Consider the following 27,686-nt stretch of genomic DNA (forward strand, 5'->3'; position numbering starts at 1 on the left):
GTGGCTGGAGTTTAATTTGAGGTGAATTAAAAACATTCTAGGATGATCGCTTAAATTTGGGTCCATTTTCCCCACATTCCGGGCGCCCTTTTCAGGTGAGATTATCTTGAGTTTATGCAATAGACCACAGAATTTTCTCGGCTGCTAGAAATACGGATGTAACTTTCCTAAACAGTCTGATAAAATGAGAGTTAAGGCACCCCCATACTGGTCTAAGTTGCTGGGAAATTATGGCGGAAAACAAATAACTGGTTTTGATGAATTGGTGGCAGATTTTGAAAAGGCTGAGAGATATGTTAAGTTGTTGCTAAAGCTTATGCATTTCTTTAGTGAGAGTGCGAGAATCGGTGGTAAAAGTTTACCACATGGGCGCGGCAATCCAAATTACATTCTCGCATTAAAATGTTAAATAATTTTAGTACAGTATGTAACATAGATAACTGTTTGGTGATTTAGACAACTATAGAACGAACACATTTTACTATTATGGGGTATTTAAGGGAGCTGCCTGGATGAATGTGGCAGCTTGTTTCCTGACAATTTTGTCAACCAAACCCAACTGGGGGGGCTTTTCCCCCCAGACCCCTTATGACTTTAACCTGTTAAGATTATCACAGTACCTAATATTGGAAGCGTCCCATTCATATAAGACCAAAACTTGTAATGTAACCTAGAAACTCATTAGAATATTGGCACCCAATTGGTAATTAAGGTATTAATGAATCGTTTGACCTGTGTTCATGAGATATTCAAGATTTTATTTTACAACATATAGGAGAGTTTACCACAGTTGTAGACTGTATTTCATTTACATGGGTATTAAAGATGTTCATTCATTCATTGCCAGACGCCATGTATCCCACACGGGGTGGCCAAGGGCTTAGAGTTAATTGTTTTACAGGGAGGGGCACTAATCCTCCACCAACCCCACTTGACACGTAGGGATGCCAACAGCATCTGGTGTTCCCAGGCGGTCACCCATCCAAGTACTAACCAGACCCAACGTTGCTTAACTTCGCTGATCGGACGGGAAGCGGTGTACTCAACGTGGTATGGCCGTTGAAAATAGATGTTTGGGCATTTTAAAATATTTGAATGGCTTGAAGAGTAAGTGGATGGAGAACTTTGGCCTATTTTACTGACCCTGTAGCTTGTCTTTCTTATGATTTTTATTTTTTTTTCCTGATGCTGCAAACCTCAGTGAAATAGTGAGAAAGAGGATGATGTTCATGATGACCGACTCATGAGGCAGGTATATTTTTTTGGTCAGTTTGAGCTAAGAACTTTTCAATTTTCAATTTATACAACCTTGCTATACAGTGATACTGGATGCAGGTCTTGTTAGTCCTCTATGTCCAGATCTTCATCATCTCCCGAGTTCAAACTACTGTAATGTGGTGGCCTGGGGTGGTTGTTATTTTTTCCTCAAAATTATACTTAATGGCGTGATTTTTCCAAAACTGGCTCATTAGCTTTTCAAAAAACATCACATTTTTGCCTCAACCACTTCATTGGGTAAGCTTTTCCACACATCCACAATTCTTGAGCTAAAAGACATCTGCCCCAGTTTTGCCGTACTTGGTTCTTTTGTCAGCTTCTTGTTACCACAGGTTGGCCCTTCATTTCTTTGTAGAGTGAAGTTCACTTTGGGGTCATACATTTCACTCATTATCCTTTATACTTCAATCTTGTCTCCCCTTACACACCGATAAGCTATAGAAGGGATACCCAGTGCTTTTATTCATTCTGGGTAGCTGAGAGACTTCATTCCTGGTATCAACTTCGAGGCTCTTTGGAGGACATATTCCGCCATTCTTATGTCTTTCATCTGGTTTGGTGACCACACGGACTGGGCATATTCCAACTGGGGTCTGACTATTGTTTATATAGTATTTTTAAAGTGATAGGCCTAAACATTGGTATGAGGAATATAGTACAGTACAGTACATGTACTAATACAGTATTTTGGATTGCTCCAGCTAGAGTGATGGCCTTGCCATATGCATTGGTTTGATCCCCTAGAGATGAATGGGGTTCTCATCATGTAGCAACATTTCTTTTTCCTCCCACAGCTATTTGAGTTGAAGGGGGTAAAGGATTCTAAATTTCTGGCTCCATGATCATCTGACAGCAACTCAGTCTTGCAGGTGCATGGTTGACTGAGTCAGTCATCAAGCAAGTAATGTGAATAAAGACAATGGACATTGGATGCTTCTGATGACTATGTTGACTTTGTTTTTCTAAGGTGTTTTAACTGTCTGACTCTTTAATACTACAGTACTGTACTTGAGTATTGCAGGTTATGTTATGGTATGTGACAAGCACAGAAACTGATGCTGTTCCAATATTGCAGGTTGTTTCTAAATTTTTTGTTGTTGTGGTGTGTGTGGATCGAGGAAGATGCCACAACAGAGCTCCCCCTATGGCTGTCTGGAGGGACAGTACCAGCTGCACCAGACCATTGGATCGGGGGGATTTGCCAAGGTGAAGCTGGCCACCCATATACTGACTGGGGAAAAGGTGGCTCTCAAGATTATGGACAAGAAGCAGCTTGGGGTTAGTGCTGCTGTCTGTATCATTCTATCTCTGTCACATTTCTCTTGCATTCTTCACCAGTCATCCATTACCACTTGTCTTTTCAACAAGCCTAATCCCCCATGTTGGTAGGCTTCTTTCCCCTTGTGATCCCACAGCTTCCTCACTTTCAGACATTTCTTATCAATATATTTCCATTTGATATGCACAGACAGTAGAGTACTGGCAGTACTTCAAGCATTACTAATAACTATTGTCATGTACAGTATGTTGTTATGCCAGTACTTCAGTAAATGAATTGGTTTACTGCACTCATCTGGAAGATTTGCTACATATTTGGTACTCTTTCTTGAAATTTATTTATTTAATATACAGTACTGCATGTTAATAACCTTTGTTATCTCTGTAGATGGTCATGATTTATTCCCCATAAAGCTTTGACTGTGGATTACTGGATATTTCTGAAAGGCAGTGCTAGTGTGCATGGGTAAGACGTGCTAACCTGGTAGCCTTTAGCCATCGAGAGGCAGATTCTCCCTCCCTTTCTCAACCAGAAGCATGATGGTAAACTTAAAGGAAGACTTTGCCTGCACATGTATTTTTTTGTAGTGTGTGTGTTTTCCTCATTTATTACCTTAACCTTTGCAACATGAGTAATTGCTGCTCTTTGGTATGATTGTCTTTTTTTGCACCAAAATACTGTTTGCATTTAATCCAAAATATTAAGTTAAAACGAAACTTCTCAGCACATTTTATAATGCCTGAGGTTATGTTGTACTAGGTTTCTTTTGCTGCTTTGCAGTAATAGCATTTTGTTAGTTGTATATATAACCTTTGTAACTGTACTTCATGCTTTCTTGTTGTGGATGTATTATGTATCCTACCAAACCTTTTTAATAAGTGAGGCAGTAGAAATGATCACCTGGGTAACATTTGTATTCCCTTCCTTTTAAGGAGTAGGTACTGTACATCTTTGCAGTAAAATAAAAATTGAGTGTGAATGATGATAATCTGTTAATTGTGCATAAGCATTTGATTGCTTGAATTTATGAATTTAAAGTGCTATATATCTTGTCTTCTTGGGTTGTGAATGTTCAGTGTGTAACAAGTACCAGCACAGATATTGTCAGTTCATGTCCTGTGTGCAGTGCTGGACCTTTGTAAGGAAGTAGAGTAGACTATAATTATATGAGAGAGTGGTTAGTGTTGTGGGAAGTGATGTCATAGAAAAGGTTAACAAAATTAGGCTTTTGAACTGGCCAGCTCAATTGATGGTATTACATAACTGAAAAACCTTCAGCCACCTCTTTGAGATATTGTTATATTAAGAAAAAAATTATGTACGAAGAGCATAAGTTTGGAAAGTTATGCCTGTAAGGTGGAGTAATGATTCCAGGGGCTAAAATGGAAAGTAGAGGAGTATATGGGCTACTTAATTGGGCATGCTGTTTAGTTCTGCCACAGTCAGGTTTACTTTTGCTCTCTGGACCTTATCTTTTGGTAAGAAAGAGATCTGGATGATGATGAAACATTGTTTCCATACAATAGACCCTCTGTATAACATACTAATTGAGGGAATGCCTGATCCGATAAAGCCGACAGTCTATCGTATCCAATGGTCTTCCCATGCGGTAGGATTTCAAGCACATCTTTGAAAATAAATGAGTACAATAGCATATTCTAGTATGAAAAATATAAACTATACCCATTTTATGCTAACTTGGTCCATAATTTCACCCTATTGTGGCTTATTTCATATTCTTGTCATAGCATTTCTTCATGACTAGTACAGTATTACTAAAGACTTCGTACAACTAAGCAGTCACAGTGGGGAGAGGGCCACTTCAGGCCATGTTGGAGTAAAGAGAATAGAAAACCCATGTATTGCAACCCATAGCGTCCCATACAGCATTACATTCTTAACATTGTTCATTATAGCCGATGGAAGTTCAGTGGCCTTTAGAGTCCGTTAAATCCAATATCCAGTCTATTGAGGTATGTTAAAGCGAGGGTCTACTGTACCATATTACCCTTTTTGAGTCTATGGAGTACCAGTGTAAATGATTATCTGTTCATTCATTTTTGAAGGCTCCAACATGCTTGCATGTGTAGGCCATGGTCACCTTATGGCGGCTGTCCATGCTGCTCCATCTCTGGCAGCTTCCCTATTCAGTTCCTTATCCCCGAGGTCACACTCAATGACCTCGTCCCAGGTCTTTTTCGATCTACCTCTCACAACCCTGCCCCTAACATTAACACTTCTCACTTTCTGCATCCAATTATCATCCCCATCCTCGCCACATGACCAAACCATCTCTACCCCTCCTCATCACAATACCAATACACTCCAGTCCCATCCTGCCCCTCAACTCTTCCATTGTAAATGTAGCCCCCCCAGGCCTCACACTCAAGGCCGCACTGCACATCCACCTAATCATTGTCATTTCTGTATGTTTGAGCCTGCGACTATCCTCTTCCTTTACTGCCCAAGTCTCACTACCATACAGCATTACATTCTTAACATATGCTGCATACAAAGATCCCGTAGCACAGAGGGAGAGCCCTTTCAATGTCAGGAGAGGCAACAGCTCCCTGAACTTCTTCCAACCACTGCTCTCTCTAGCCACAGAGCTAGCTCCAGCCCCACCTTCAGCATGTAACATCTGTCCCAAATAACAATACTTTTCCACACACTCAAGAGACTCACCAGCAAGTTCAATCCTTTCTCGCCTGGCAGTATCCACATGCTCTCCCTGGCTCACCACACACATGAAATCAGCATTATCTTGCACTGTGCTCTCTAATACCACTTCATCTCTTATGCAGCCACTTATCACAGACACTGCACAAGATGGAACTGCTTCCCATGCCCTTGTGGTAAATCATACACTGCCACTCTCCCTCTTCTTTGACTGTACTGCCACCAGCGCCAGATACCATCACTTTTGTTTTATCTGCATTTACTCTTAAGCCTTTGTGCCCCATACCATCTCTCCACATTCTAAATCTTTCCTCCGCCTCCCTTTCATTCTCTGCAGTCAACACTAAACCGTCAGCTACAACATCTCCTACAGGAGTCCATTTCTGAAGTTACATGAGAGGGCTTTGGGTTCTATGTTAAACAACAAGGGGACCAACCCCAGGTGCTCACCATCATTTATGGAAAACTCATCACTCAAATCTCCATTCACTGTTACCTGGGTGTGAGCACCCACATACATGGCCAGTACCACCTTATCTGTACTGTTTAATATTCTTGTTGCCCCGCAGGAGGACTTACCTCGCATCTACCTTGAAATTGAGGCCATGAAGCAGCTATCACACCAGCATGTATGCCAACTCTACCAGGTGCTGGAGACTGACACCAAGATATTCATGGTCCTTGAGTATTGTCCTGGGGGAGAACTTTTTGATTATATAGGTTAGTAGGCATGTGTAGAGGTGCTGTTTTCAAGGTAAGAAAAGGCTGTTACAGTACTGTTGCTGCTCATTCATCTCACCACAATAGATAGTGCTTAAAACCTCCGCTCTTCTCCTGTTCATATCTTTGGGTGAATAAAGATGAGGTGGCCAGCTGGTGGTTTTGTATTGCTGTTTAAAAGGACTGAGTCCTAACCTGTTACAGAGAACAGTGTCAGAGTTTTAAGTTTGGTAAACTAGTTATTAATACCAGTATATCTTTCAGAAGATTCAATGATGTCTTTAAAATACCCTGCTAATACCATGACACCAGTCCTAGATGAAAGGCTAGGCAGGTATTCAGTATGGATGTGGGTACTACAGTAGTGATATGTGAAGATGTGTGTGACACCATGTTTTGCATGTAGGTATGCTGGGCTTTGGGAATGGATAGTATAATTCTTATTCAGAGTTTAATCCATCCATCCATCCTTCCATCATCCAGTCCTATGTTGCCCCATGAGGAGCGTAGGAGCCCAGGGCTAGGCAAGTTGGTCCTGACATTTAAGATGAGATTGGCCAGCCTCACTCATCCCTCAGTAACATTACATGAGCAATAAACCCTAACCACCCTTTAGATATAAACCTGCATGGGCTCAATCCAATTGGAGTGCCTTAATTACCCACTAAACCACCAGGTGCCATAATTTGGCTACATGCTTACCACCCAACATAGTAAATGGTTTCCTGGTGTACAGGAAACCATTTGGCATGTCACTGACTGTAGAGTCACCCATAGGCAGCAGGAAGAGGAAAGAATGAAGGAAAGAAAGACAGAAAAGGGAGTGTAAAATCACTCATAGGCAGAAGAAAAAGGAAAGAATGAAGGAAAGAAAGACAGAAGAGGAAGGAAGGAAGAGAGGAAAGGGCAGACACCCAATGCAGCACTACATCGAGTGAGTGGATGGTGAGTGATACATAAAATAAAACAAAAGATTTGTTTCTTTTATCATGACCCCAAGTACATTTGAATCTGAACCTGGTGGTCTGCAAGCTGAAGTTGCCTTTTTGCAGTTGATCATCCTACTTTTGGGGCATAGGAAGAGAGTAGTGGGGCATACCTATAACCAGGCAGCAGATCTTTCCAGCTGTGTTGAAGCTACTGCATGAAGCCACCCCTCTGGTAGGCTGGTGCTTTTAAGACCTTAATACAAAACAGATCGTTTTCGTTTTCGTTTTTAAAGGCTCCAACATGCTTGCATGTGTCGGCCTTGGTCACCTAATGGCGGCTCTCCATGCTGCACGATCCATTGCAGCCTCCCTGTTCAGTCCCTTAACCCTAAGGTCACACTTAATGACCTCGTCCCATGTCTTTCTCGGTCTACCCCTCATAACCCCACCCCCAATATTAACACTTCTCACCTTCCTCACCCAACTATCATCCCCCATCCTCTCCACATGTCCAAACCACCTCAATCTACCTCTCCTCATCACAACACCAATACACTCCAGTCCCATCCTACCTCTCAACTCTTCCATTGTAAACCCAGCCCCTCCAGGCCTTGGACGCAGGGACGCACTGCACATCCACCTAATCATTGTCATTTCTGTACGTCTGAGCCGGCGAATGTCTTCCTCCTTCACTGCCCAGGTCTCACTGCCATACAGCATTACACTCCTAACACACGCTGCATACAAAGACCCCTTAGCACGTAGGGAGAGCCCCCTCAATGTCAGGAGAGGCAAGAGCTCCCTGAACTTCTTCCAACCACTTCTCACCCTAGCCACAGAGCTAGCTCCAGCCCCACCTCCAGCACACAACGTGTCTCCTAAATAACAAAACTCTTCCACACACTCAAGAGATTCACCAGCAAGTTCAATTCTTTCACGTCTGACGATCTCCACCTGCTCACCCCGGCACGCCGTACACATAAAATCAGCATTATCTCGCAGTCTACCTCTGATACCACTACATCTCTTATGCACCCATTTATCACACACACCGCACAAGATGGAATTACTTCCCACGCCCTTGTGGCAAACTGCACATGGCCACTCTCCCTCGTCTGAATGACAAAGCTATAAGAGAATTACATGGAGTTTAGAATGATGATGCAGTGTGTTTTAATGTATTGGTTAACTTAGCCATAGTTATATCTGTAATGGGTGACAGTATGCTTCCTTTATTTGCAGTTGAGAGAGACAGACTAGAGGAGGAGGAGGCACGGGTATTCTTCCGCCAAATCACAGCAGCTGTTGCCTACATTCACAACATGGGTTATGCACACAGAGACCTCAAGCCTGTAAGTCATATATGTAATGCTTTGTACCTTTTCCCTGTAGTGCTTGAACTTCAGTATATGATTTAGGTTAGCAATCCCCACCCACCCACTTTAGGAGAGCACTTAATTCATGGCTGAAGACTGTGCCATACATACAATGATTCAGGCCTACAAGAGGTGACTTGAGTATTCCTTTCATGTAAATTCTGCCAGGGAAGGAGATTGGTTATCTACCCATTAATGATCTGACCTATGATAACCGAGCCTTGGGTGACCCTGTGGCCTAACTTTGGATGTTCCTACGCCCCAAAAGGGGTAATATGTGATTGGCTGTTAGCTTCAGACACCCATATGCTGTGAGGGATATATGGGGTTGGCTGTTATTTTTACAAGGGGACATTCTAGTAGTCTGAAAAAAAATAACTAAACTGATTTACTGCTTGAGCTGTAAACAGCTGGGCATTTTATTCAGACTAACAGCAGTTAGTGTAATTAATCTGAGAAAATTTGTAGGGATAGACACACTTTGGGAATGTACTCAGGTTGAAACCAAGCAATTTTGTTACGCTGAATATAACTGGCTGGTATTAGCTTAGTGTTTGTTAGGGGTTGTTGAGATTGTGTCTAAACCCTACAGCCTGAGGATGCTTCTGTTACACTGAATGACATTCAGTCAGTGGCCAGAATAAGATAAAAAAGTACACCTCCAGGTTGAAGTAGCCATTTAACCCTTGTGCCATTACAGTTATCATAAGCAGGATCAATCAGAGGGTTAAACCTGTGTAAATATATTTAGTTCTTTTCTGTATTGTGTTTTTTCAGAGCTGATCTACCATTATACTTTACTTACTCATCCTTACTGTTCTAACCCTGACCACTCTTCCACACCCAACAGGAAAACCTCCTACTGGATGAGGACCAGGGCCTTAAACTGATTGACTTTGGGCTGTGTGCAAATCCTTCTGGTGGCATGGAACAGAAGCTGGCTACCTGTTGTGGTTCACCAGCCTATGCTGCCCCAGAGCTTGTGTCAGGCAGACACTACTTGGGTGAGCACACTTTGTGTTATACTCTGGCCACTTTTACTTGCCCTAAGTTGTGATGACTCTGTTGACTTTAACTTGGCCAGAAATTGCTACCTCTACTTGAAAGTTGAGTTGCAACAAGAAATTAACACTAGAATATGGTGCTATATTCTGTACACTCTAACTTGTCTAAAATAACCATTACCCTGTCTTGAACGCTGTGCTGGAACAAGAGATGAACAGTAGAATATGATGCTTTTCTTAATTATTTTCTTCTCTGCTGCCCATGCTTCCATCTGGGAACCTTCATATTGGGAATGTGTGTGGCATGTCATGTCCACATTGCACTGTACTTTGTATATATACAGTACAGTATATATATACTGTTCATACTGCCTTCCTGCTTCCTCTTCCTTATCTTTCACTACTATACTCTTCGACCCTTGTAAGTGTGGTTTTACTCTTGTTTTCATAGTCTGAGGAATGGCTGTACTCAAGAAAGTTACAAGGTATGGTACATATAAATGATAAACCTGTGGGATGGAGCTTGGAATATTGAATACCTGTATTTGCATGTATAACCCCCACCTCATCATTGGGTGAGAATGTTCAGGATGATGATGGATGAGTGGATGTGTGACCCATTTCACTGGCTACTCTTGACAGCCTTCCTTGCTTTTTTATTCCTTTACATATTTCTAGATCCTGCTCACCCCCTTGAAGTAATGAAGAATTGGGTTTCAGTGATTGATCATTTGACTGTCGGTAGAAGAGAAGTACAGTAATTGATGTAAACTTCTTATGCAGGGTCGGAGGCTGATATCTGGAGCATGGGTGTGCTGTTGTATGCCCTTTTGTGTGGCTTCTTACCCTTTGACGATGAAAATTTAGGAGCACTGTACAGAAAAATTCAGGTTAGTATTACACACATGTTTGTATCAGACCTGACAATAGTTAGTATTGTTCCTGAGGCACAATAGTCTTCCCACTTGTCAGTTCAACCTGTACATCCTCTCCTGTCACTCCTTGTATACTAATATTGGACCATTTGAAAGAAGATATCTTTTGTGAAATGAAGTGGTCAATTGTTTTTATGGTAGGTTGGTAGGATTTATGGGAAAACAATTAAAAGTATCATATTTAAAATTATTAATCTGCTCCTTGGTATAACTGGGAGTGATACCTTAAGTTACTCATACATCTGGGATACTTGTAGTTGGTATTCTTTACATATTACATTGTAGTCACCCCAAGAAGCAATGGCAGACTATTCAGAAGTTTTCAATCAGCAATAATGCACATACAGTACAGAGTGACTGAAGGATTCTGAAAGTCTGCCATCACTTCTTGGGGTGACTGTACATTGAAAATCATTCCTGTTAAGGATTGATTGTGTTTTTAAGTAGTAGATATAACATTCCAGGTTTAGGTTCATAAATCCTGGTTTGCTTTTAATGTCTATCTATCTATTCAGATGCCCATTAATTTACCTGGTTAATAAAGAAATGGAGTAGTTACTGTTAATATGGTAGCTGAGGTCAGTTAAGTTATACAGGTTTATCAATCTGCACTTGAGTGCAGCTGGTAGAATTCAAAATAAGTTTCATGCATTTATAATCATTAACTATCACCTTACAGCGGTGACCTTTTTATTTTATTTTGGCTACCACTGGATGATATTCATCCTCAGAAGGGCCTGTTGGACTGAAGGGGTTATGAATTTGATATTACTGGTAAGTTATCATCATCATGAATTTAGTTAGTTCTGATAGATAGTTACACAGCACAGTGGTTGAAGGGAATATCTTCATGGTGTACTCAGAAAGGAAGTGTGTTTGAAAGAGATGCAATTACACTCTTTGCACATTTGATAGACAGCTACACAGCACAGTGGTTGAAGGGAATATCTTCATGGTGTAATCAGGAAGGTGGGGGCACTCACTATCCACTCACTTGATGTAGTACCTGGTACTTCTCTTGCAGGCTTGGGTTCGAGTACATTTTTCCGTACTCGAGTTCAAGTACGATTACATTACGGTATCACGAATCCAAGTACAAGTACAAGCACTCTGTTTTATAACTGAACTCGAATCCAAGTACGAGTACATTTTATCGCCTGGAGTCCAGGCAGCTGTTTTTCACTCCTTGCAATTAGTACCAAGGTGCTAACATATTAAAAGCAGTTTATCAGGAGTTAGTGGGCATGGCTGTACACCACTTGACCTTAGTGACCCACCAACCCAGGCCACATGGCCTCTTCAAGGACACACCATTGTTACCCTCACCACTTTTATATATCATGGTTGTACTCAAAAGTACTCGTAAAATTGTTGAGTACTTTGAGTCCGAGTACAAGTACAAGTACTATGGAAATTTTAAACCTGAGTACAAGTACAAGTACATTATATTGTTTACGTAAGTACGAGTCCATGTACTCGGACCCAAGCCTGTTCTCTTGGGTGACTTCCCTTTCCTCTTTTTCCTTCTTTCCTTTCGTCCTCTTCTGTCTTTTTTCCTTCATTCGTTCCTCTTCCTTATGCCTATGGGTGACTAGACTCCCTCTTTTGTCTTTGTTTCCTTCATTCTTTCCTCTTCCATCTGCCTGTAGGTGACTCTACACTGAGTGACAAGCCAAATGGTTTCCCATACACCAGGAAACTATTTACTATGCTGGGTGGTAACCATATAACCAAATTATGGCACCTGGTGGTTTAGTGGGTAATTAAGGCACTCCAATTGGATTGAGCTTGTGCAGGTTTATATCCAAGGGGTGGTTGGGGTTTATTGCTCATGTAATGCCATTCAGGGATGAGTGAGGCTGGTCACTCTCATCTTTAATGTCAGGACCAACTTGCCTGGCCCCAGGCTCCTATGCTGTTCGTGGAGCAACATAGGACTGAATGATGGATGGATGTAAAACAATAACTCGGGAGAAGTAAAGTACCTAATAAAGACTCGGGCCAGCAGGGCCATAAGAGGATGATATAGAGAAAGACAATTTAGAGTCAAAGCTTAATTCCTGACCAGTTTGCCCATGAACTTCTTGAAAGGACTGAAAAAGCTCTTTGCCAGAATTTGCAATGGTTAGAATTTTGTCCCTATCTTGTGTTTCTCTTCATCACTTGCATTTAACTGTCAGGTACAGGAGAGGGATGCATTGATGTGTTAGCGCTAAAATATCCAGGTGGCTCCACTGCCAGGTCGTACAAACGTCCCTCAATTCCATCCTCATCCCTAACTGGAGGATGGTGGATTGTGGGAGAAGGGCAATTTCAGCCAGCAGTCCACCATATTCTGATGAATCTAGGGTCACAACAACAGCAGTCCTTGTGTGTTAATAGTATTCATTCTTCCAGCCTTGAAAATCTGTGTATGAGTTGAGTGTGATTTTACAGAGTGGTGTATATGATACCCCTGAGTGGCTGAGTTCTGGGAGCCGAGAGCTGCTGCGTGCAATGCTTCAGGTGGACCCCAAGAGGAGGATCACTGTCACACACCTGCTGAGTCACCCATGGCTTTTAGACGGGCATTCACAACCGCTTGATTTTGCATCCACATACAGGGTCAGTTGCTGTGCCTTGTATTAGGTGTTCTGGGGTTAGTAGTGGGACTGTAGTTGCTGCCTAACAAAGTAGTATTATGATCTCCATGCTAATAAACGGAAGTGGAGCTTGTATTCTTGGAAGGATACTCATTAAGAGTGATGTGAGTTGAAATGAGTTATTTGAGAGAAGCATATGGAGTTGCACTGAAAGATTGACAGATGAGGAAGCAAATGAGTGTTGTGTTCATGTGAATATGCTGGTGGTTGAAGTCGGAGTCAGGACTTTTTTACCGACTCTGACTCCGACTCCAGCATCACCATAATTGCTTCCTGCTCCCACTCCATGACTCCGACTCCACAGCCCTGAGTGTAGCTATGCTGTTGGGACTGTAAAAAGTTGATTAGTGTGGAATGAGCAGTAGGTAGGTTATGCACTGTATGTATGTATTGTAGCTGCTGTCTTGTGTTCAGTATTGTGAAGTGGATAAAGAGTAACAGGCTGTGATATTAAATGTGAACAGAATAGTGGGAACTGGTGTGACATGCTTAGTGTTTGAAAGTGAGATACAGTACAGTAATTGATGTTGAAAATAAACCCTTCAACTATGTGGGAGAGAAAAAAAGAAAGGAGTTTATAGGTGAAAGACTTAGGAATGGGAGAAGAATGGTTGACACAATGAGAGACTGGATAGAAAAATTAATTGTCGGGGAACCTCTGCCCACGATAGTACCTGTTAGGAAGAGCTTTTCTTGTAGCTAAGGCTTAAATCACTTTTGAGAGATGGGAGTTGAATACCCAGTAGTTTTGTAATTACCGTAGATGATAAAATGGAGTCTGTTAACAAGTACAAAGCTGTTAAGAATTAGTATATATATATATTTTGCTTTTATTCAAGCACTTCACTTAATGCCTCTAGTTGTATTTATGCAATACGTTATGGTACCTCAGGTGAAAAGGTTAGTGCTGTACCGTAGCATACATGCTTCAAGGATTTTAAGAAAAAACATGATTTTCAACTTCAGAGAAAATTGTAGTATTTCATAAGCAGGTTTTGTGAAAATAACTATAATTTATCAACAGTTTACTACTCAGGCAGCTTTAAGTATATAATGTACCTTAATTGAGGCCACACCACTTACAATGTGATGTACTATTCTTACCCCATTAGTATAGCAATGTGTTTGCAGTTCATTCTTGGCAGTGCCACATTATTAATTCAGTTCAGCCCCACAGTACAAAAGTTAAGGCTATATGGAACCTCCCCTCAGTTTGAAAAGTCCATTCTAAGCCGAATAAAGCTATGGAGGCAGCAAGACTTAAATGGAAAAGATATCTTGGTATTGAAGAGGTTAAGTAAGTATTTTACTACAAGGATATCTTCATTATTTTATTGTAGTAATCATCCAGACAATTTTATTTAGCCCGAGAGACATTTCATACTGGAGGATCAGATATGGACTTTGTTTGCTCCTTCAGTACAATTTCTCAAGATGGGTAGAATTGCCTGTACAAGCAAGAAGAAAACATAAATGACTATTTATTTTCCATGGCATTACTACATATTGTGACTAATAATGTTTGTCTCCCCCTCCCACACACATGCCCCATCAACCAGGATTTAGAGGTGAGAAATGATGCCAGTTTGCCTTCTTTTTTTTTTATGCACAGGCTTCTGTAGTCTACCCTTGTAGTACTGGCATATTTCACACTTACAGGAGCAAGGTCTCTGCATTTACTAGAAGCATCTAGATGTTAGCAGAATTATTTCACAATTCCACTCTAATTTTGCATTTACTCCACACTTTCAGTTTAAGTGCATTCTTTTTTCAACTGTTTCATTTTGATTATTCTTGCACTTTGATTCTACTGACACTTTATTGTTTCACACTGCTTCCACTGTTATTCCATAATTTTACTTTGATTATACTGTTTTTATTAAGGTGCTTCAATTGGTTGGAGCCGGTGTAGGTTTATATCCAAGGGGTGGTTGGGGTTTATTGCTCACGTAATGCCACTCAGGGATGAGTGAGGTTGGTCACTCTCATCTTAAATATCAGGACCAACTTGCCTAGTCGTGGGCTTCTCTTCTCATGGGGTGACATAGGATTGGATGATGGATAAACTACTTTGCCTTGATTCCACTGTTATTCCATTGTCTTTACTGATTTTGGCCAACAAGTATGCAAATTTAATTATATTCTGCTGTTACAGTCAGTGCAAAAAGTATAGCATGTGTGCAGGTAAAATGTTAGGTTCTTTGAATAGGACTTGTTCTGGGTTCATGACTGAAGGGTTAAAAAAAACACATACACACACACTTATGACATAAAAGCATTTCTTAACCAGTCAAGAACAGCTTTAAATCGGTTCAGGTGTTAATTCATCTTCAGTCTGATAATGATGCTATTTTAAAAGAGGACATCTGCATACAATAAAATCATCTGGCTGTAGTAAGAAAAAAATATGTTGTAATCTTAGTGAATGTTTATATATCTGCCTTTATTTCTGAACATCAGTATATATTATCTATCTGGCTTCATCAAAAGTTTCTTCAGGCATTTCTCTCCCTGCCCTGTAATAGCCCCCTTCTCTTTAGCTAGTTCAGCATGGAATAGATGCCTCTCATGCCTACTCCATTTTATATCCGGTCTGTATCTATCCATTGCCTGATGCTGCATCCTTGGTAACAGGATTTCCAGGGATTACTGTCATTGTACAGTGAATACCGCTCCCTAGTTAGTCCAGAGTGAATGCTTCCTGACCTTTTGCTGCTCTATTTTGTTAAGTGTTTTTGTTGCTGTAAGTTTTCATACATTATTCATTCAGCAATAACCTTGACTTGCTCATATCATTGACTAATTCTTGGATGTTATGAAAAATCATTTTTTAGTCCCACTATGTTATGTCCAGTCTTTATAATGATAATGATGAAGCTGATAATGACAGCTACTTACTGAGTCTTTTGCAATGAACAGACTTACGGAGTTGATGAGGATGCCATCACAGAGATTGCAGTGCACCAGGGGAAGTCTCGTGTGTCTGTGCGTCAGGCGGTGTGTCGATGGCGCTATGACTACCTCACTGCCACCTACCTTCTGCTGGTGGCTCAGAAGAGGGTAGGACGCTCTCTTAGGCTCATCCCAGGACCTACATCACTCCCAGATATACCCGTGAGTCACGCGGGCCTTTTTATTGGCAGTCCTGTTTGTCTGTTCAACCAGATGCCTTATTCCTGGAGGAAGTGGCTATGAACAGATCACCTCAACATTGCTGTGTTATCTGTCATAAGTAGTCTGGCAGTAGTACATTAAAGTCCAGATGTGTTACTTCAATTTCCTGCATTTCAAATTTCATCATCATCATCATCATCCGAACCTCCTTTCCCACCCTTGGGCAGGGTGAGGAGTAGCAACGTCCAGACATTCCAAGTTTGCCCAGTTCAGTGGGCCACGTTTCCATTCACTCATCATTCAAGCCCCTGGAATCCTGGCTCCATCTGATATGCCAAAAACATTCACCACATTCTGCAGCTTCACATAAACGTATCCGATAGAGTCAATCTGGATGCTGTCACATTATAAAGGGGTGCCAAATCCCTGTCATGTTAAAAAGGGGTGCCAGATCCTTTCTTCTCAAAACATTTATCCAGCCAGCTTGATCTCTTGTCAGTCCCCTAACCTCACTGATTTCCATACCTCTCTTCCTAACACACTCATCCACCATATCCCTCCACCTACTTCTTGGCTTACCTCACACCTCCTCCCTCCTTCAAATTTGCTCAGATATACCTTTTTCACCACTGTTGTATACTGTAGAGTTCAAATTTACCAGTTCTAATATGGAGAGAATGGGTGTAGATAGGGTAGTGAGAAGGGTGTATGTGAGTAGTTTCAAGGTTGGAAGAGGTTTAGTAGGTTAAGAAAGTGGGTGGATATGGTAAATGTGTGAGAATGTCAGGTATTGAAGGTGATGAGGCTGGAGTACCAACAGGGGATTGAGATCATTAATTATGTATGGCAGATTACAGGACAAGGGTTTGACATCCCCCTCCCTCCTCTTTTTTTTTTTTACTTGATGGTTAATGAATTGCACCTCTATAAAAAAAACAAATGTTCAGATGTTTGTACCGGTATCCTGTGTTAAAATACATACATACCGGTACTTACAGGCAGTCTTTTTTTATGAGAGACTAATGTGGTCTAAAATATTGTAACTACATACAATTTGTGATGTACGGTATACAGTAGCGTGACTGGTTTACCACCTTGATGGGCAGGAATGAAATTTTGATAGGCAATTTTTCCATGATTTACTGAAGACTTAAGAACAAAAAGGTGGTTAAAAAAAAGGAAAATGTGCTGTTCTAGGCTTATCTGAATGAGAATAGACTGTAGGCTTGAGTTACCCTTCTGCAGTCCACCATCCATCATTCAGGAGGCAAGGAGGGGTTTGAGGGATTTTTCTACAACCAGCTAGCACTGGCTGGTTAGTATATACTGATGTCACTGCAGGAAGATGTCCCTCTCCAGCACTTCTAGTAATGACTTATTATGTTTGCAGTCACAGCGAGCCCCAGCCAGATGTCTTATAGAGCAACTGAGTGAGCATGGTCACCAGGAAAAGGATACTCCAGATCGACTTGTGCAAGCAGCAGCAGCAGCAGCAGTAGTTCCTTCAGGTCTTGCCTCATCCCCACGGAGCCTCCACACATCACTGGAGGGTGGCTTACAGGACATAGACCTTCTGGGTATCGGTATCATTACACCTGCCAATCACATCATGGAGAAAGTTGTAGGTGAGTCACTGAACAGTGCTCCTCTTTATTGCACCATCATTAGCTATTGTCTCATGTTCCTGTCTTGGGTAACAGTAAGGGTAAGAGGGCAGAACCTTTGAGATGCTTAGCCATGGTGCTCATCTCCTTAACTTAGGTCTTTGAACATGTGGCATGCTATTCACCCTCAATTCTGAGATACAGTGCCACTGCATCACTCTTGTCTTAAATGTTGGGGCTGAGTAACCTGATCCTGGCCCCTTACATTCCTGGTGGGGAAGAATGGATTGCATGATACAATTACCAGTGGTTTGTAAATCCTACATCACCTTATCATGATGTGGGACAAGGGTCAAAGTGATGATGATTATGCTGCTTGAGGCCAGTCATCCACCATTAAATGTTTGGATCAAGGTGGCCTAACCTTGTTTAGTACATCTCACAAGGGGTAATATGGAACTGTTTGTTTCTTTTACTTCCTATTCTTAACCCATTCAGTATGTTGTGCAATATTCGCTTTGTATTCTTTTCACTGTTAGTTGACTTTATTTGGCATAAGAGTTTTGGAGAAGGCCTTTGACAGAGTCCCTCGGGAGGTGGTGAAGTAGACAGTGAGAAAGCTTGGGATTGAGGAGTGGTTATAGCAATTTATGTGGGTGACCACACCCAAGTGATGATGAATGGAGATTTGAGCGATGAGTTTTCCATGAATGTTGATGTGCATCAGGGATCAGTCTTGAGCCCTTTATTGTTTATCATGGTGCTTGAAGCTCTCGTGACTTCAGAAATGGACTTACATGGGAGATGTATGCCAGAGAGTTGGTGTTAATTGCAGCAATGAAAGGGAGGCAGAGGAAAGATTTAGGAAGTTGAGAGATAGTATTAGGCACAAGGGCTTGTGGGTAAATGCAAATAAAACAGAGGCGATAGCATCTAGGGCTGGTGGCAGTGCTATCAAAGAAGTGGGTGGCCATGTGTGGTTTGCCACAAGGGTGTGGGAAGTACTTCCATCTTGTGCAGTGTTTGTGACAAGTGGGTGCACAAGAGATGTAGTTGTATTAGAGGCAGACTGTGAGATAATGCTTATTTCATCAGTGCAGTGTGTTGGGGAGAGCAGGTGGAGATTGTGAGGCATGATAGCATTTATCTAACTGGTGAGTCTCTGAATGTGTGGAAGAGTTTTGTTACTTGGGAGACATATTATGTGCTGGAGGTGGGGCCCCTGTGTGCTAAGGGATCTTTGTATGCAGCATGTGTTAGGAGTGTCATATTGTAGTGTGACCTAAGCAGTAAAGGAAGAGGATATTTGCAGTCTCAAATATGGATATGACGATAATTAGGTGGATATGCAGTGTATCCATGAATATGAAGTTTGGGAGAGGGGGCTAGGTTTAATATGGAAGAGTTAAGAGGAAGGATGGGTCTGGAGTGTATTGGTGTTGTGATGAGGAGGGGTAGATTGAGATGGTTTAGGCAATTAGAGAGGTTGGGGATGACAAATGGAGGCAGAAAGTGAGAAGTTTGATCGCTGGGGGTAGGGTTGCAAGAGGCAGACCTAAAAATACCTGGGATGAGATCATAGAGTATGATCTTAGGGATAAGGGATTGAATAGGGAGGCTGCCAGAGATCGAGTAGCATGGAGAGCCACCATTAGGTGACCAAGGCTGAGGCATGCAAGCATGTTGGATCCTTTGTAAACAAAACAAAATGAATGTAACATTTCAAATAGCTTATGTTAGTGTTACCTCAAATAGGAGTGGTGAGTACTTTAAACAGTATAATGCAATGATGTTGCTTATGTATAAGAGTATGTATCAGATATCCATGAAAAATCAGTAACCAGGAAGATAAATTCCCTAAGCTTCCTGGTTGACTGGGATTGTACTGTACATTATAGCTATATAATTACAAGATGGGTTGGAGGTCTTTCATCTAAGTAAAAAACACTGGGGCAGTTGGCATGTCATTCATGTAACTTCTGTGGACTGTGATAGTCTAGACTAGTGTTACAATTTTGTATAGTTATAAAATTCCAAATTACTATGGTAGATTATGGACTTGAATCTAGGCCACCCTAGCCCAGAATGCATAATGGGAGGGTCATAACTTATGCACCTAGTAGCATTAAATAATGAAAACCCTCCTGTCACATTTAATGAAAATGATGGTGATGGTGAAGTTCTTTATTACTTACACCTTTTTCATATGTTGTCTCAAAAGAATTTACTCAGCTTAGGAGAGAATTTTTAACTGTGTTAGATACAGCCTTTATTAACTCCCTTACCATTAGAAGTCCTTTATCAGCATGAATAAATTTGTCTGGTAGTAGCATGAGTAAATAAATAATGTTAGTAATGAAAGTGTTAGTTGGTGTAGTGTAGTACAGTAATTTTGCTTGTAGTCTAATGTACTTAAATTCAAAGCATTAAGGTCATCAACATACCTTTTCTTAACAGGTAGAGTCCCAGCATCACCCAGTGTCAAGTCTCCATGCAAAGACATCAGCATAGACACACAACTTACGCCTCTACAGTCTCCAAAAAAGAAACGACCGCCTTCCCTCAGTGACGAAGAGGAGAAAGAAAACAGCTTCGCCCAGCCTCGTGCACCAACACCTGGCCATAAGTCACGCAGAAAAAATACTCCCACCACACCTCGTAAGGGTCTGGCTTCATTGTTACATTATTTATTTGTCTACCCATAACCCTTTCGGCATGAGGAGGTCCAGTGTACATTACCCTGAAGCAACAGAGTACCTAAGTGCAGTATTTCCATATGATTTTGTACAGCTTAAGGGACTTTTTTCCAAACTGGAAGTGTTAGGTTAGCCTTTACTAATGCATTCATTATGAGAAGTCTTTCCTAAGTTGAATTGGAGTCTGGAGGCAGCAAGAAAAACCCTGACCAGATGCCTTTGAGACTATTAACTTATATGTCTTAACCACATTAGTCTAGCCTTGGATTTCTACGTATATCAGTAATACGCATGTGGATAGTGAACTGAGTGACTTTTTCTATTTGAATGTTGGATTGAAACAGGGATGTGTCATGTACCCATGGTTGTTCAGTCTGTATATGGATGGGGTTATAAAAGAGGTACAAGGTAGGGCAGTGGATGTTGGAGCGACCCTAATGAGAGAGGGCAGTGTTTGGAAACTCCCTGTACTGTTGTTTGCAGATGATACTGTATTGTTAAATGAAGATGAAGGGGAACTGCAAGGCATGGTGAATGAGTCTGGAAGGGTGTGTAAGAAATGGAAGTCAAAGGTGAATGTAGGGAAGAGTAAACTTATGGTCTTTGAGAGAAATGAAGCCACTGAATGTACAGTGAGGTTGGATGAGGAGGAATTGGAAAATGTGAGTGAGTTTAAGTACTTGGGTAGTGTGATGAGTAAGGATGAAAGTTTAGAGGGTGAATGGCTTGAAAGGGTACAACAAGGAAGAAAGCTTGCCGGTTCCTTGAAAGCGGTGATAAGAAACGGAAGTGAGCATGGAAGTGAAAAAGTTACTGCATGAAAGTATTGTGAGACCTTGTTGGAGGGACACAAGTCAAGAGTGAGGGCAGTGGAAATGAGTTATTTGAGAGGAGCATGCAGAGTCACATGGAGAGAGACTGACAAATGAGGAAGGAAAGGAGCATTGTTGTGTGGATGTGGTAGCAAGCATTAGGAGAAACAGTGAGGTGGTTTGGCCATGTGGAGAAGATGGAGAGTGAGCAACTGATGAGGTGAGTGCATGTGAGTAAGGTGGAGGGAAGAGAGGGAAGGAGAGGCCAAGGATGAGATGGAGGGGTGGAATGGAGAGGTGTATGAGAGAGGGGGGTGTAAGCTTGGGTCAGGGAAGTGAAATGGCGAGGGACAGGGTGACATGGAGGTGATTTGTTTGTGGCCATCCCTTATGGGATTAACACATCTGGCAATAAATAGATAGATAGATGGATAGACTAACTCTGGAATGACATTAGTCATGAAGAAGTGCTATGGAAGAGATGTTCAACCATAGTTAAATCTTTTTCTTCCATTGAGCTGTGGGGAATATCTTGCCAAGGGACAAAAATCTTCAAGTTAAGTTGACGAACTTTAGAATGTAGGTTCAAGTATGACTGTTAGTTTCAAGAAGGTCAAGTATGAGGACCATTCCTAAACATTAAGTGTGGTACCGGTACATGTATTGTGATATGCTCTTGTTCCTCAGTTCCCGGAAAGCTATCACCATCCAGATCAATGGACAGCGGCCTCAACGACTTCATAACACCACTAAAGTCAAGGTTAGTACAGGTGTCTTTCACTTGCTGCATGCATTCCTGTATGGCACTGAGCTTTATATAATAGTGTTGACTGAACCCGATCTTTGCCATTTACAAAAGTCCTTGGTGTAGGTAGCCCTTGTAGACTTTATGCTGTTAACCCATTCACTATGGTGTCTTTTTGTAATTGATTCTTGCAAAAACCAGATTATTTTATTCAACTTTGGAGAGAGATCTAATAATGGAGGGATTAATGAATGCTGTATCCAACCTCGTAAGTTTGAGACATCTCCCCGAGAGCTGAATAAAATTGGACATAGCAAGAACAGAATGAAAAGCAGCTGTGGTATATCATCAGATTGAAGGAGTTAAATTCACAGTTAACTGCACAGAAATTGCATGCCTGTGAAGCTAATCAGCCACTTTCACCCTGTTTACAGTACAAGTTGATTAGAAAAAGTACAGTAATAATATTTTACAACATGCGTGCCAAGTATTGAAGACAGCTTGTATAATATTATGTGGTGTGTCTGAGTAAAACTTTGTATTATTTAGATTTTACACCACCCTTAATGCTAAGACATCTTCCCAGGCATTTGGCTTTGTGTATTATGGAGAGTGTAGGAATTATTTACTGTATATTCTTCAGTCTAGTGACGTCCATTTTTTTTTCCAGTCTTGCTCTCCAGATGATTTTAATTTAATCCACATGATTAGATAGTCTCCTGAATGGAATAAAATAATATGAAGATAATAAGAACAAAATATGTCATTAGACTGAAATGCCTAAGGCATTTATGGTTCAAAGGGTGTAGTGAGGTAATGGCTGTTGGCATATACAGTACAAAATGTATAGAATAGTTAGAGTCATTTGTATAAGCCTCTGGTTATGGTAGAGTAAGTTGTCACAGTTTTTTTTTTTTTTTTTGTTAAGTTCAGAGGTAATAGAATAAAATTACCTTTCAAAGTTATATTGTTACCATTAAAACTGAAATACCAGTTTCCCCCAGTTTACAGTACAGTACTGGTTCTTTGAAAAAATGTTGTGACATTTTGGAAGACACTGGCTTATCCAGTAATGAGCATTGCCTGTACAAGCATCATATCTCCACATTTTGGAAGACATCACTGGCTTATCCAGTAATGAGCATTGCCTGTACAAGCATCATATCTCTCCATCAAGGTATCTGGGAGGAGGTGATGACTTGGGCTGGTCAGGTGATCGCACTCCAAGGTCGTCAAGGAAGGTGCTGGGCAGTATAGAGAAACAGCTGGACAAGATGAGGAGCATGTTGACCCCACGCCGCAAACTACAAACTGACCTGGGGCCTTGTGTTGTCCAGAGCAAGGTGAGTGTCTACTATGCTCCACTAATTTATTATTTTAACTTGATGAAGATCCCTGACCCCTTTTAACATCATTTGCTGGTTAAGTGTAGTCAGATTGGAGGGCTGATTTGACTATATATAGTACGTTTTTTCTAACCTGACAAAGCTTCGTAATGTCTTTCAGCTTTATTGATTGCCAAGTGTAGTCAGATTGGGGTGTTGATATGACTGTAGTGCATTTTTCCTAACCTAACAAAGATCCCAAACCCCTTTCAGCTCAGTTGATGGCCAGGTATGGTTAAATTTTGAAGGTTAATTTTACTGTTGCTTGTTTTTTCTAACCTGATGATCCCTAACCCCATTCTGCTCACTTGATGGCCAAATGTAGTCAGTTTGGAGAGTCGGTTTAACAGTAATCAAGGAGTCTCATTCATACCTTATAACTGAGGCTCTTCAAATTTCATGTAACCACAACTTAGTCAATGAAGTTGTGGGAGTTGTCTGGGTCTGTCAGGTGTAAACAAGCCAGTTATAAATGTACAGAGTTGATCCCCTACACAACAAGGACTAATGCGAACCAAACTGGGTGTGAGGTATGTTTTTGTTAATAATGGTCATGTGGAGAGAATGGATAACAATAGAGTGGTGAAAAAGGTATATCTGGGCGAATTTGAAGAGGAAGGAAGCGAGGTAGGCCAAGGAGAAGGTGGAGAAATATAGTGGATCTGCGTGTGAGGAAGAGAGGTTTGGAAGTCAGTGAGGCTAGGGAACTGACAAGAGATCATGCTGGCTGGATGAATGTTGTGAGGAGAAGTACATGATCAGGGATTTAGCACCCCTTTTAACGTGGCAGCACCCGGATTGACTCAATCGGATACATTTATGTGCAGCTACAGAATGTGGTGAATGTTTTTGGTGTATTTGATAGAGCCAGGATTCCGCAGGCTTGAATGATGAGGGAATGGAAGCGTGGCCCATTGGATTGGGCAAGTTTGGGCTGTCTGGACATTGCCACTTCTCACCCTGCCCTAGGGTGGGAAAGGAGGTCTGGATGATGATGATGATGATGATGATAATGAAGCAGATTTGGATGGTGGCCACATTGTAGTCTGGGTAGGTGCACTTGTCTCTCATGGAAGGGTACTAGTTTCTGAAGGGTGAATGTCTGTTGGGAGTTCATGAAGGACCCTGTTTGGCTGTAGGTTATGGATGGCTGTAATGGATGTGTGTTTGAGCATGTGTCTGTGAAATAATTGTTTGGTGGAAGAGGAAGAGTGGCAGAGGATGTGTGGATCAAATATTTGCAATAAGACAGATAGTGGAAATGGCTTGTAAGAAGGGCTATAAGGTGTTTATGGCATTCATGAATCTGGAAAATGCTTATGACAAAGTAGACAGAGGGGGATTGTGGAAGGTTATGCGCATGTACGGTGGAGTATAAAAACTAAAATGGAACCCTTTGAATCACACTCGTGTCAGAGTTCGACGTACCGGAAATTCCGCCTTCTGCAGGGTCGACTTATCGAGGTTTAACTGTATAACAGTAATAGTAATAATAACAATAATAACAGTAATAATAATAATAATAATAAATGATAATAATAATAATGTTTGTTTTGTGCAGAATGTGTACAATGTAAGCACTACAGGAAGCAAGAATCCCGACCAGGTGTTGCAGGATCTCCGTCGGGCCCTCCTTAACAAGGGTATCCTCTGCACGCAAAAAGGGTAGGTTACCTTTACCATATTTATTTTATAGTTACCTGTTTGTTTAAAACTATGGATAAGTTTATCTACATATCTGTGTGTGTACCTATCTGTCAGTCAGTCTACCTGCCTACTTAACTACAGTACTTACCTACCTACGGTACAGTACTTACTTATATGCCAGTAGCTACTTACCTGTCTATCTGCCTATCCATTTGTTTATCTCCCTCCTTCAAAGCTTATATGTTTTCCTGTGAACCTGTTTACCAACCTGAATTATTGTATTGAAGATATAATTATACAGTCTCTGTCTACCTTCATCACCCTTTTAAACAAACTGTCTATCTATCTGTCTATTGCCAGACACCATAATCCCATAAGGGGTGGCCATTTTACTTTGAGTTATTTGTTTTATAGGGAGGGGCACTAACCCTCCACCAACCCACTTGTTGACATGTAGGGACCACATATGGTTTGGGAACTGCTTATGTTATTTTTTGGCGATTTCTGGGTTTTTGCCTAAATCAGTTCTTCATCATGTGGCGCACTTTCCTCATGAAAATGGCATATGAATGTTTTTGTCCTTCTGTCAAGAAGTTATAATAGCATAAACATTGTATTTACGGTACATGAAAATTAAGAAAATGAGTTTTTTCCGATATGCCCCAAAGTAGAAAATATGACTTAGGCATTTTGTTTGTGAAGGTGACGTTCATTTAGTACAGTATTCAAGTTTGAGTGGGAGGGGGGAAGTTCCTCAAGCAAGCATTTTTCTTCCTCACTTTACCCATTTTTTTTTTTTTTTTAAATACAGTTGCTCAGATGATGACCACATTTTGTCAGAGTGGAGAGGCATTTTGACTAGTAGCCAAGGAGACTCATTCTTAATTCTAACTAAAGCTCATCCAAATTTCATGCACCCACAGCTTTGTACAGTATTTAGATGTGAGAGTTGCCCAGTTCCATTGCATGAAAACAACAGAATACAGTTCTCATTCTTTGCTCAGTGTTCCAAAATATCATGACATTTTCCTAACAGCTGGTAATGCAAATCGTGGAAAACTGTTAAATTTGATTTTTAGGTAGTAATGGAGATTAGGAAGGGAATATTTTTGTCATTTACTGTGGATTTATTTGCAAACAATGCCATAGAAGTAAAGGCAACATATACTGATGGCTTATTGTACAGTTAAAGTTCAAGTGATATTACCAGGGCTTGAATGGTGAATGAATGAATAACTGTCCCATTCCACTGAGCTTTGTTCCTTTGATTTCTTCTTATCTTAGTGACAGGAAAATAAGAGTAAAAGCAGATGATGTATATTCGAATTTCCACTCAGTTAACGCCGGCGTGCCGCAGGGATCAGTTCTGGCGCCAACCCTATTTCTGGTTCATATTAATGATCTCTTATCTGTCACTCACAATCCCATCCACTTATATGCAGATGACTCAACACTACATAGTTCATTCACACTCAGACATCCATTTACAAAGTCTAATATTTCTACCTCTCAACTCAATACAGCCATCTCCATAAATCAAAATCTATCTACAATCAGTGAATGGGGACAAAACAACCTTGTCTCTTTTAATGCTAGTAAAACTAAATATATACAGTTTACTAATAGACAGATATTGCCAGATTCGTACATTACCTTCAGTGCTACTAATATTCCCATCTCCAAAAGTATTGAAATTCTTGGTGTCTCACTTAACAGTGCCCTCAGCTGGACCTCTCATGTCAGATCACTTGCTAAAACCGCCTCAAAGAAACTTGGATTATTGTACAGAGTCCGTAACTTCTTCGCCGATGAGCAGTTAGCTATAATTTATAAGAGTCATGTGCGCTCTCAGCTTGAATATTGCTCACCCTTGTGGAATGGTTGTGGAGAGGTTGCATTAAGACAACTAGACAAAATTCAGAATAAAGCTGTTAGAATCATTAACAACCCTGCCATTACATATAAACTACCTCCCCTGCAAGTAAGAAGGAATGTTGCCTCCCTTGCATTATTTTACAGATATTTTTTTGGCAAATGCTCAGACGAAGTTGCGTCCATGGTGCCACCTCTCCATGCCTTCCCTCGTGCTACACGGGCATCTGGTAGCGCTCATGACTGGAATGTCACTCAACCATATTGCAGAACTTCTGCCTATCAGAATTCTTTCATTCCCTGAACTGCATCTCTCTGGAACTCGCTTCCCCAGAGTAGTTTTCCTTCAAATTTCAACCTACAACTGTTCAAGTCTAACTGTTACAGATATTTTATGAACAGAGGACACCAGTAATCTGGTGTATGGATTATTTTTTTTTCTCCATTTGTTTTTCCTTCCTCCGTTCTTTTAAAAAAAAAAAAAAAAAAAAAAAAAAAAAAGAGAGAGAGAGAGAGAGAGAGAGAGAGCTTGCCATTGATAATTCTCCCTCTATGGTACTTCCCCTTCCTTGCTTTTTGCACCTTTACCTCACCCTGTCCTTAAGTGGAAGAAAAAAACAAAACAAAAAAGGTGATGATGATGATGAATTAAGTGTTAATCTCTGTTCTCTCCCCTGACCCGACAGGTACACACTTAGAGGCAAGGTGAGAGATGAAGTGGGTGGTGCTAAACTGTCATTTGAGCTGGAGGTGTGTCGCGTGCCTCCGCTGGATGTTGTTGGCATCCGGCGAAAGCGACTCAAGGGGGACGCGTGGATCTACAAACGTGTGTGCGAGGAGATACTGCGGTTGACTCAGACCTCAGCTTCCGTCACAAGTCCCCCTCGTGTCATTCCTCCCACACCTAACAACACTGTTACATCTCGACAAATCCCGTCCATCGTAGAACCTGCCAAGTTAGCGGCATGA

General features: G+C 41.1%; 1 protein-coding gene and 1 non-coding gene across 2 annotated transcripts; one reads left to right on the plus strand and one right to left on the minus strand.

The window, feature by feature from the left end:
* Positions 1 to 945: 945 nt before the first annotated feature.
* LOC145395332 (5S ribosomal RNA) lies at positions 946 to 1,064 on the minus strand. The gene has a single exon (XR_013896577.1). It is a non-coding gene; the product is annotated as a 5S ribosomal RNA (ribosomal RNA).
* A 1,336-nt stretch (positions 1,065 to 2,400) lies between these two features.
* Positions 2,401 to 27,686, plus strand: LOC145395146 (maternal embryonic leucine zipper kinase-like). The gene is made up of 14 exons (XM_080268839.1): positions 2,401 to 2,556; positions 5,806 to 5,956; positions 8,128 to 8,237; positions 9,112 to 9,265; positions 10,049 to 10,155; positions 12,637 to 12,804; positions 14,402 to 14,410; positions 15,762 to 15,956; positions 17,347 to 17,581; positions 20,018 to 20,218; positions 21,756 to 21,828; positions 22,991 to 23,156; positions 24,760 to 24,863; positions 27,404 to 27,686. Exons 1-14 carry the CDS (start codon positions 2,401 to 2,403, stop codon positions 27,684 to 27,686), a joined length of 2,112 nt encoding a protein of 703 aa, XP_080124965.1.

Source organism: Coenobita brevimanus, chromosome 30 (assembly GCF_032717465.1).
Source record: "Coenobita brevimanus isolate Jiangsu-jjx chromosome 30, ASM3271746v2, whole genome shotgun sequence".
Taxonomy (NCBI): Eukaryota; Metazoa; Arthropoda; class Malacostraca; order Decapoda; family Coenobitidae; genus Coenobita; species Coenobita brevimanus.

Bases quoted from the DNA above. Each gene is read 5' to 3' on its own strand.
- LOC145395146 (XM_080268839.1), top strand. From the start codon at position 2,401: ATGCCACAACAGAGCTCCCCCTATGGCTGTCTGGAGGGACAGTACCAG. The intron at 9,266-10,048 runs GTGAGCACACTT...CTTCTTATGCAG, and splicing joins GTCAGGCAGACACTACTTGG to GGTCGGAGGCTGATATCTGG. The intron at 21,829-22,990 runs GTTAGTACAGGT...CTCTCCATCAAG, and splicing joins ATAACACCACTAAAGTCAAG to GTATCTGGGAGGAGGTGATG.